This window comes from Schistocerca piceifrons, chromosome 11, assembly GCF_021461385.2.
Source record: "Schistocerca piceifrons isolate TAMUIC-IGC-003096 chromosome 11, iqSchPice1.1, whole genome shotgun sequence".
In the NCBI taxonomy this organism is placed as follows: domain Eukaryota; kingdom Metazoa; phylum Arthropoda; class Insecta; order Orthoptera; family Acrididae; genus Schistocerca; species Schistocerca piceifrons.
This window is the reverse complement of record NC_060148.1, coordinates 147,987,746-147,999,541: the sequence shown is the minus strand read 5'-3', so window position 1 is coordinate 147,999,541 and position 11,796 is coordinate 147,987,746. Positions and strand designations below refer to the sequence as shown.

General features: G+C 38.2%; 1 protein-coding gene across 1 annotated transcript; it reads left to right on the top strand.

Moving 5' to 3' along the window:
* The first annotated feature begins 1,257 nt into the window (after positions 1-1,257).
* On the top strand, positions 1,258-3,434 carry LOC124720425 (zinc finger protein 347-like). The gene has a single exon (XM_047245775.1). It carries the CDS (start codon positions 1,281-1,283, stop codon positions 2,952-2,954), a length of 1,674 nt encoding a protein of 557 aa, XP_047101731.1. The 5' UTR covers positions 1,258-1,280; the 3' UTR covers positions 2,955-3,434.
* The last annotated feature ends 8,362 nt before the right edge of the window (positions 3,435-11,796 follow it).

Below are 11,796 nucleotides of genomic sequence, written 5' to 3'. Positions count from 1 at the left end.
TTTGAAATGGAGAAATGCACAACCCAAGCAATGTTTGTACAAGACAACATAACATTGCTTTGCAGATTCCTGCCCTGTGACTTAGTGGTAATGCATTGAGTAGGAATTGAGAGATTTAACAAGAAATCTGGTGTACTTTTCCCCTCAAGGTATTTTAGATGGGATTCTACAGTGATACTACAGGGGTAGCTCATGCAGCAGCTGTTATCGGTGCCACTCAATATGTCAGCCTGCGCTGTGTCTAATGGGTGATGATGTGGCCATTTATATGTGTGTCTTTCCGTCAATGGTTTTCTGCAATGCCAGGTGACCAAATGTTCGGAAGATGTAAAAATTTTCAAAAGGGCTCGCTGTAAATTTATTGGAAAATTTAGAACCATTTCCGTCTTTTCAGACAGTATTTCCATTTGTGCAAGGCTTCACATAAGTTGCAGTTCCAAAAACATAGTCTTAGATTGAAACCATCTGCAAGCGTGTCATTCACATTCATTCATCAGTATGCAATTTTTTCCCCTTGATTAATGGGACATTAATTCTTGTTCATGAACAGTCATTATCCACCTGATCAACATCCATACTAGATACCCAATGAAAATATTGGAGCTTTCACTAGTTCTTGACTCAGTGGGAATCAAACAAAAATAAATCTGCTTACTATATGAAATAAATTTATTATTCCAAAGGCAAAAGTGTTGGCAAAACAAAGAAAAGGCAGTTACAGAGATAAGATGATGGAAGTGAAACATCTAAGAATTTTGAATTAAAACATGTAACTGATACATTTAATAAATTGGTGTAGTCTAAGTTGTGTCACTGCATTTTAAATAGATTTGAACGTGTGAAAGTGAATTATTTTAAGGCTTATCTAAAAATTCCAAATCTAATTGGCAATGACTCAGATGAATCATTATTGAATTTCCTCTGGTTATTTCCGTTTTAAACCGATTTTGCCTAATTAGTTCTTTCCTTCTGATGGAATATTATAATTTTAAATCATGAACAGTTGCTAAATATGTAATTTCGCCTAATTAGTTCTTTCCTTCTGGTGGAATATTATAATTTTAAATCATGAACAGTTACTAAATATGTAATTTCTTATGCTCTTTTATGACTTGTGGCCTATAGTACTGGGTTGATATATATCAATATTGTATATATATCAATATTTACCATTATTCTCCTCACTCTTCAGATTGACTCAGAGTACTGGTGGGAGCTGTGATATGTCATGGGAAGAAACTTGTCACCATGGACAGGTCCAGGATGAGTTGGTGATAGACATGGAGAAGTCAACACACGAGTTTGGTACCGATACAGAAGATGTGAATATTCATAAGAAATGCTCAGTTGCCACCAGAAATGACTGGAGTATGAGAGAAAAGGAATTTAATGTATATAGCTGTAATTTCTGCCTACAGAGCTTTCCTTCAAAATACAGGCTCATAAAGCATGTGTTTATCCACATTGATGGCACACAACCACCCTTGTATGTTTGTAACTGGTGTGGTGACGTATTTCCAAATAATGTTAGTTTGAAAAAACATTTGTTAATGGGTGAGAATTATCATGTCTTAACCGATGGCAGCCATGAAAAGAATGGCTATAGTGATGAGCATCAAAGCAGTATCTTCTTGGATAGTGAGCCAGAAGTTTCGATTAGAGAACACAATGAGCAGTCTTCAAATAAGGAAACTTGGAAAGCTACAAAGAAGTCTTCTAATGACATGTGTAACACACACATGACAAATGATGCAGAGAAATCAAGTGATTATGTAACATTATCTATAGCTGTTAATGTCAGTGCCCAAACTGATGTACTTACTGCAAACAGAACCCACAGATGTGTTATTTGTGGCAAATTGTTTGCTAGCTCACATAATCTCAAGAGACACACACTCATACATGCCGGGAAAAGACCTCACAAATGTGAGATTTGTGGTAAATCTTTTGCTTCCTCAGACTATCTCAGAAAACACACATTAATTCACAATGGAAAGAAACCGCACAAATGTGAAATTTGTGGGAAATCTTTTATTGTGTTACGCAGTCTCAAGACACATATTTTATTTCACACTGGAAAGAAACCGCATAAATGTGAGATTTGTGGGAAATCTTTTACTGTGTTAGGCGATCTCAAGAAACACACATCAATTCACACTGGAAAGAAACCTCAGAAATGTGGTATTTGTGGTAAATTGTTCGCTAGGTCAGGTGATCTCAAGAGACACACATTCCTACATACCGGGAAAAGACCTCACAAATGTGAGAATTGTGGGAAATCTTTTGCTAAGTCAGACTATCTGAAGGCACATTTATTTATTCACCCTGGAAAGAAACTGCACAAATGTCAAATTTGTGGGAAATCTTTTACTGTGTTACGCAGTCTCAAGACATACACATTAATTCACACTGGAAAGAAACCGCACAAATGCAATATTTGTGGAAAATCTTTTGCTAGATCACATTGTCTCAAGAGACACACATTAATTCACACTGGAAAGAAACAGCACAACTGTGATATTTGTAAAAAATCTTTTACTATGTCAGACCATCTCAAGAGACATCTATTACTTCACACTGGAAAAAGGCCTCACAAATGTGAGATTTGTGGAAAATCTTTTACTATGTTAGGCGATCTCAAGAACCACACATCAGTTCACACTGGAAAGAAACCTCATAAATGCGGTATTTGTGGCAAACTGTTTGCTAGGACAGGTGATCTCAAGAGTCACACATTCATACATACCGGGAAAAGACCTCACAAATGTGAGATTTGTGGGAAATCTTTCGCTAAGTCGGGCTGTCTCAAGACACATTTATTAATTCACACTGGAAAGAAACCTCACAAATGTGGAATCTGTGACAGAAGTTTCACTCAGTTGGGTACTCTGAAGAAACATGCATTACTCCACTTCAGAAAGCAACTACAAGGAAGTGTTAGTTCAAGGAAATAGGCATCCCTGATTGGTGCCCTCAAGGCTTATAAAATAATGGATGTATCAGGGAGACATTAAATTGTAATGCCTGTGAAATAACATTAGAATGTGGTAGAACAGTGAAAAAATGTGCAATAATGTGTACTATTGAGTGGTAGCAGATAATGTGACAATATAAAAATCCACATCTGTAGCTTCGAATGTATATAAACTGTATTACTCCAGAGACATGAATCAAATATGTTTTTGTCATTAACACTGCTGTTTTTACCTGTCAATCTTGAGACGAAAAGATTGTGAATTGTGATAAATCCTTCAACTATGTCATTAATCATAAGGCCAAGGAAATGTGATGACTTTCTGCTTATTATTCCAAACATAGGCATCATGTAGTACTGGTAATCTGCAATTCAGGAACAGTGACAGCAAAAATATATTCATGGCACTTCCTTCACTCAACACTGGAGAAACATGATTATGGCAATAAATTTACTCAGATATGTTTTCTCAAGAGATTTGATGTGTGTGTCATTAGTAGTGTGCACATTTATGTTCTGTTAGTACTAATCCTGCATTAGTAAACATATACACAAATATAACAACTTGCTTAGTTGCTTGTTTGTCCACCTTTGCAACACAATACATCAACAATTCTACATTATATTGACTTGACATGCCGTTTACATATTTCTGGAAATATGTTGCACCAGATGTCTATACAATTGTATTCCACAGGTTCAGATAATGTAAATCGTGTGGTCAAGACATCAGTGTTAGTTACCATGCTACTCAGACCACTGTGGAGTCTTTCTACACGTGTGACATGGACAGTTATCCTGCTGAAAGATGCATTCACCATGGGAGAGCACATCAGGCATCAAGGAATCTGTGCAGGTGAAATAAAGGTCACGTAGTCTGCAACTGTCATGATGCCTTCAGTTACTACCAAATGTCCCAGAGGAGCCCAGGCGACTGCCCCTTAGCATATCGCCCCCCCCCCCCCCAATCTGGTGCCATTCACCTAGATACGTGACAACTGATCTGGTGTAACAGGAAATGTCTCCCATTCTCACAGTTGACATTTGCATTGACATTCATTCCATCCTCAGTGATCCCTTGTCCACCGCAGTTGCAATCGAAAATTTTGGTGCATCAGTATGGAAACCATAAGTTGTGGAGCCCAACATTCAACAATGTACACTGAAGTGTGTGTTTCAAAACGTGTATGGCTGCTCCAGCATTGATTTCTGTCAGTAGATATGCCACATATTGCCATGTGTCCAGCTTTACAGAACAGGCAAGCCTCTGACCTCCATGATTTGTGATGAAGTATAGATGTATTACATCTTTTCATAAGGTTATGGATTTATCATCTTTCAGCCAGTGTCCACAGATGTTCACAACAGTAGCATAGAAGCAGCCAACAAGCTTCACCACTTTTGTGGCACTAGTGCCCAACTGCAGCGCCAAAACAACATGCCCTTTGCTAAAGTCACTTACATCATTGGATTTACATGATCGCTACCCATCCAATTGGTAGGTTAATTCCTTGTTAATTTCTGGTCTTCTTATATACCTGTAATCTGCTTCCTGCATCAGGTGTGTACAACATGTGGCATTTATTCTCCTCATGGGCAGTGTTCATGATGTTTTTGGTCATAAGTGCACCTTCACATAAATGTGTCAGATGTAAAAATGTGTAATCTAACAAATTCTTCATGCTTGGTTGCCATTTACACCAGTGCACAATAGCTATATATTTGTGATTTCTTTTGTTTTACGAAGCTGTGTACATGATTCAGAGATAATGTGGATAAGTGTTATGCACCAAAGCTCTTAATTATTTGTTCAGTGTTTAATACTGCGCAAGTTCTACACGAAATGAAATATGTAAACAAACATTAGGTGTTAAAGTTAGAGTCCAGTTACTTAACATACACAAGAACAACACTTGAGAGAGCCTAGAATGTGAATACTAAATAATTCGTGTGTTACATTTCAAAGATGTTTCCATTGTGGATATTTATCTTAATTTGTGTAAATAAACATGACGTTTTTGGAAATTGTGCTTACGCTTCATTTTGAATTTCAGGACAATTGTTTTTATATTTGATTTCCTACGTATCTGTTATTGGTGAAAGTGGTTTAGTATGTCCCATCATGTCTGTAACAACTGCAAATAGTTATAATTAAATGAGTGGCACTGTTCAGTTTTGGTGCACTTTCACTATGACACTTCATAATGATGTGATTACATTTTATTCCATCTTTCTCATGGTAGGACATCCACAACTGTTGTACAGATTATTCATAATAAGCAACATTTGCATTAAATATTATTTTCCAATAAAAGGAAATAAAAACTGGATTTCTGGTAGTTTTATGTTCAGATGAATCTGAAAATTTACTGCTAAGTGGGGTGACTATACATGTTATGAATCTTTAAGAAAAACAAAATTTGTAGTAATATGTTAAAAAAGGCGCACAATATGTACTGAGTATGTATGTATGTATAAATAAGCTAAAGATGGGACATATAGTGTTTGCCTGCTACACGAGATGAAGCAGAAAATAACCGTCATATTCAGTGGTTGTGTGGAAAACCATTCAAAGAAGTGGGTCTACATAAACACAATAAATACCCATAACTAAATGAGTGTAACTGCACCTAATAAAATCATGACCCAAGTTAATTACAACAGAATAAGCTATTGTACAAGAATTGTCAAGGTCAAGTCAATTGTAAGATGTGGATACAGGAGTACATTGAAATCAAGCATATTGTTTAAATAAAAAAAACAGCAATGGAGAGTGCTTTAAAACAACTGGTTGGTGTTTACATCAGAACTCTACCTCTAAGGCCACTTACAGACTTAAGGAAATAGTGGTGGAGAAAGGGATGGAAGGGCACATCTGATCAGACTGAAAGCTGGTTGCCAAGAGTGAGCCAAATTGATTGCAGCTATGCTCTATGGCCCCATGTGACCATTAACAGTTATCTGATTGGTTGCTAGATGGATTTCTAGAAGCTTTTCCTCAGTAGCGATGCTTCTTGGAAGTGTCACCCCATCAGCGTCCTCACTGTCAGAATGGTATGCATGTGAACAAGGCATGGGCACTGGCAATACATAGTGGTAGCTGGTACAGAACCAGCCCCTACATAGCCACAGTTCTGCAGTGAAACATATTTCATAAAGCTTTTCCCACTCAGTCTGTCAATCCATCCCACATACTTCAATCTCCCTCCATAGCAGAGTGCTAATTACCTCTAAATTACAAAAGTGGTTGTTTAATGGTTGAAAATGATCTTTTGGACAGGTGGATCTTGCTAAGGGATGCAACGTTCTAATAGGGGAAACAAAGAAATTCCAAAATATAGTAAAAAAAGGAGACAGGACTACAAGGTTCAAAAAGTATTTAATAAGTAACAAATAATAGTAAATAATTTAGAGTCAGAATTGGCTAATTTTGGTTATTGTAGAAATACATGCAGCCAACTGAAATGATGCACTGATACAGTGGTGTGGTGGTGCAGAGGCAACAGGTGTGCCAACCATGTACTGAGCCAGCAAGAACAGCATGAAGGCTGCCAAGATGCTTCAGCTAGGGAGTCGTGATGCAATGGTGATGCCTGTGGGCAGTGATGGAGTATTGTGGTCGGAAATGACAGCATTGGGGCCGCCAAATGTTACCAGTTGTGAAGGTCAAACCTCACGGATCATGAAAGACTGCAACACTCCATCAAAGGGGTGCATCAGCCAAGGCTGGTGGAGTATTTCAATACAAAAAGATGTTTAGCTCAATAATATTGATAACATTCATTACTTTTCCTATAATCTCTGCAGTTTGCAGTATAAAAGTTCAAATTACAAACTTATTGAAGGATACATTACAAACTGATTGTATATCCACAATAAACTAATCTCATTAAGACAACTGTAACACTATCATTGTTTTATCAATTCTTAATTGATATTGATTGTTAACTTCTATGTCATTGGTTTGGTCCTTAACTAAGTGGAATATAATGCTCTCCCATGTTACAAAATACGCAAAATGACAAAATTATACAATGGAAACAAACTAATGCATATTAGCATCCCATCTCCTAATGCTTAGTCATAAACGAGAGCCATGATTGAATTGCACCAGGTTTCAAAATCCATTAAAGTATAAAATCACCCGATAGCTACTGCTCGTGCATCACTGGTTTTAGTGATCTGAAGTTCACAATATCCTTGATCACCCATGATCCATATAACCATTCTGAGGACAGCTACAGTGACTGGAAGAGAGATGACACCAGAGCAACCGCTCTATGAAGGTATTCCAGATTACTTCACTCAGTGATGTGTGCAGTGCCATTGTCAATGGTAACTTGCAATTTTCCCAAGCTAGAATTTTCAATGGTTTGCAGAAGGCGAGTCTTATTTATTTTTTTTTTTATAGTGTAGGCAGGCTGTCAGAAGAGTGCCAGCACAAGAGGTGTTTCAGACAGATTAGCAGAAAAAAGTTAAAAGTTCTTGTGTGTGTAAGTTTAATTAGCACATAACCTAATGGTGGGTGTGATACATCATGATAAGGACGTTGAATAAAATTCTACCATTAGAGAAACTCGATAAGTCTTAAGTGTAGATGCATGATCACAGCAGAGAACTGCTACTATAGTTGACAGTGGTACCAAATACGGTGATTTGTTCCCAGTGGGCATAAATAAAGGTTTGTGCATTGCAACAACAGTACAAGAGCAAGTGAATTCTTTAGTTTCCTCTAAAAGCAATGCGATTTCACAAATTCACGACACTAGTGCAGGGTAATAAGGTAGGACGCTTGTAATAATTAGTGTGAATGCACACTTGAAACTCGAAATACATGACAGTCTGATGGGCAACCCTTGCAAACAATCAGGACGTCCGTTTGCCAAACACTGCGATCATAAGCAGTTACAGAGGCGACAGGGAAAGAGATGGTGATAACACTCAAATTTGCAGTTGGTGCAAGTTTTAACACATCTATAGGTCATGACAGTTGTACATTAGCAGCAGGGTAACAATACAGCAAGGTTGATTCCTACATGGAGAAGATCATTTGCATGTGTACTCTGCATGAAATGAATTATTAGTTGCCCGCAGCTCGTGGTCGTGCGGTAGCGTTCTCGCTTCCCGGGCCCGGGTTCGATTCCCGGCGGGGTCAGGGATTTTCCCTGCCTCGTGATGACTGGCTGTTGTGTGATGTCCTTAGGTTGGTTAGGTTTAAGTAATTCTAAGTTCTAGGGGACTGATGACCATAGATGTTAAGTCCCATTGTGCTCAGAGCCATTTCAACCATTTTGAATTATTAGTTATGGTTTGCAGGAAGATTTCAGCTGGCACTAAGTTAGGGCTGAGTCTCTGTTGCAGTCTTGGCTGAATGGTAGTGAGCAGGGTGTTAACATACAACTATTGCGGGGTGCTATACAACAAGATCTGTAAGGTTTTGGTTACTTCCAAAGTAGCAGTCAGTTTGCGCAGTTCCGTGTGTATAGTTACACTACTGGCCATTAAAATTACTACACCAAGAAGAAATGCAGATGATAAACGGGTATTCATTGGACAAATATACTACAATTGACATGTGATTACATTTTCACGCAATTTGGGTGCATAGATCCTGAGAAATCAGTACGCAGAACAATCACCTCTGGCCGTAATAACGGCCTTGATAAGGCCTGGACATTGTGTGAAACAGAGCTTGGATGGCATGTACAGTAGAGATGTGGCGATTCGTGAGTGAGTCGTTCATTTGAACGACTCTAAATAAAGAATCGAATCGTGATACGGACGAATCGTCGTTCAAAAGACTCGTAAGAACGATTGCATGTTTCCTAGTCGTGACGATTCCAAGTTTCAACGATTCATCGATTCTTAGTACGCTATGCTTAGAAGGCAACTTCCGAATCATGCCGAGTCGTGCGGAATGATTACGATCGCCAGATGGCAGTCAAGTGGATGATGCGTATGAACAAATGAAGCTCGGAACGAACAAACGAAGTTCGTGAGCCGTAATATTACTCGTGAAAACGAAGCCGACACTTGGCAGTAGCTGACGGGAACGATCGTAAAGGCATTTCCCATTTACTATCGCTACCAACAGCCACTGCGCCGACGTCAGCTTAGTTTGCGCGAGTAATACACGAACTAGTGATGACAGAAACGATATGCAGCGAGTACACAGCTCCTAATACACACGATTAAAATAAAGAAATCCAAGTATGATGAATAAATACATACTTCTAACTTGTTGCAGATGCAAGTCTTGCAGTATCCAAGCAGAAACAACCAGACAATGTGTACTACCATCTTCGTCTTTTCACACTGATTTAATTCTCCTTCACTGCATTACAGAGACCGTTCATCCTGTGAACAACCCATCACAGCACCCCTCTGCATCTGTGTGATTTTGGTTTAATGGAAGTGCAGCCGGCCGCGGTGGCCGTGCGGTTCTAGGCGCTCCAGTCCGGAGTCGGGCTGGTAGCAGCAGCGCGACTCCGGACTGGAGCGCTTAGAATCGCACGGCCACCGCGGCCGGCTGCACTTCCATTAAACCAAACTCGCACAGCATGCAGAGGGGTGCTGTGATGGGTTGTTCACAGGATGAACGGTCTCTGTAATGCAGTGAAGGAGAATTAAATCAGTGTGAAAAGACAAAGATGGTAGTACACATTGTCTGGTCGTTTCTGCTTGCATACTGCAAGACTTAGCACCTATATGCAGGCAACTGCAACAGGGTACCAAGGTTCGACGGCTTCGCAGTCAAGATGATTGATCAGCAGTATTTATAGCATGTTCACAGATACTAGTTGTCTTGAAACTTTGCGCAAGTTTAAAAGTTTATTATTCTTTCGAAAAAGTAGTGATGATTTATGTTGAGTAACTATGGCATTCGCCCTCTTCAGATTTTCCCTTACTCTAACTGTTAGTTCTTTATTTCTTTCCAGAAAATATTTTACCCACTCATGCGCAGGTCGACTGTCACTAAATCTTTTTTCAATCCTCCCTGTTCAATTGAGATATGCCCGTACAATGTCCCTAACATCATACATCATTATTCCTCTAAGGAAGCCCCCATTTTGCATAACACAGTAATCCTTCAACCAGGCTTTTCTCCTCGCTATTGGTTAACACTGGTTGGCCCTCTATTTTGTATTTGTACCTTTCCTTGAGTTTGTCATTTAATGTGGTATATGAAACTGTTTATTGCCCTGAAACTTTCTGGATGCTTAATTTTCCTGATTTGACAACTTTCACTGCATTTAGAAGAAGTTCTGGTTTGTAGTTAGATTTCCATATTGGTTCCAGAACCTTTTGGTATACTCCCTTAATCAGGTTCACCCTACAAAAATGCAATTTTGTAATTAGGCCTGCATAGTGACTAAGCAGTATTAGCAATGTACAAAAAACCGAAACTGTCTTACTTAAGAAGTTCATATGCAAGCAATAATATTGCAGCTTACCAGTTACACTTTGGAAGTGACAGGCACCAGCAGAAGTTGTGTTGACTACACAAGTGTAGCACAAGAATCACACACCTACTGACAATGCGATCAGCTGGTTCTGTGCACTCCAATATGCTATATTTGTTGATAGATTTGTCAAGAATTCACGACAATGTAATTGTTAAAATGCTATGCTCAGTTATCCAAATGTGGAGAAACCGGTAAATGACTGATACCACCTGATCGGATTCACCTCATTTTACAATAGTAGACTACATTTGTAGTAAAATTTTCTTTAATTATGACGATATATTGCCTGAAAGCTTACTTTTCCTCTTTGATTTTGGACTATCTATGCCACTACTACCCTCCTACACTATTGGAGCACGTACTCAGTTAGCCTGTCATGCTGGCTGATTCTGCTGTACTGCTTCTTCCTAATGCGTAGATGCTGCTGATGCTGATGCTGATGCTCATAATGACTGCCAGTGGCCCATGATTCCATTGCCCCCATCAGTCTCTGCTGCTGCTGGCTGCTGCAGACTCAAACTCAGTACGCCTCTTCTTCTTTCTTCAAGTTTCATACACAACTTCCCCACTCCTAACTTTTGCTACTGATTTCCATGCACGTAACTGCTGCAAAATCTTACATTCAGGCTTCCACAGTAACAGTTCATCACTAGAATAAACAGTCAGCTTCTAACTCAGTTGGCTCAGTTCTAGCTCACATGGCTCAATGCTGGCTCACCAGAAAATTTGCCAGTAAAATTTATTATCGATCAATTTTTTTCAGGTCTATGTCACATCTTTCCATTTAAAAAAACTTTTTTTCCTCACAAAAGGTACATGTAATTAAATTAATTGGTTGATGAAAGTAAGTTAGATAATTCACTTTCTTCCTAATCAGCAATAAGATTTTTATGAACTGCCAATTGCAAATGTTTTTTGAGATAAAGCTTGTTTACAAATGTACCACATCCATATTGACATTAATTTTCTGGTAAAAAGATAGACATTCTTTCCAAACATTCCGATACCCATCTTTTCTATGTGTATCTTTATGAAATTAATTAATATTCTTTCTATTCATACATTGACTGCACTCCCCATCCATTTAAAGATTATAAAATTTAATAGGAAAATAGAATTTCAAAACCATTCACATTTCATTTAACATTTTTGGGTTTTTATTTTTTTTTACAAATGTAATAATTTTTTTGCTAATAAATGGTGAGTCTTAAAGTCAACAAATTAAAAACTAGAGCAAAAGAACTAGATCTTAAAGGTTATTATAAAATGAGAAAACAACAACTTATTGAAATTAATAATAATATAGACAAAGTAGTGAACAATAATAATGAAACGAAAAATTTTATTTGAAGGAAT

Bases quoted from the DNA above. Each gene is read 5' to 3' on its own strand.
- LOC124720425 (XM_047245775.1), top strand. From the start codon at position 1,281: ATGGAGAAGTCAACACACGAGTTTGGTACCGATACAGAAGATGTGAAT.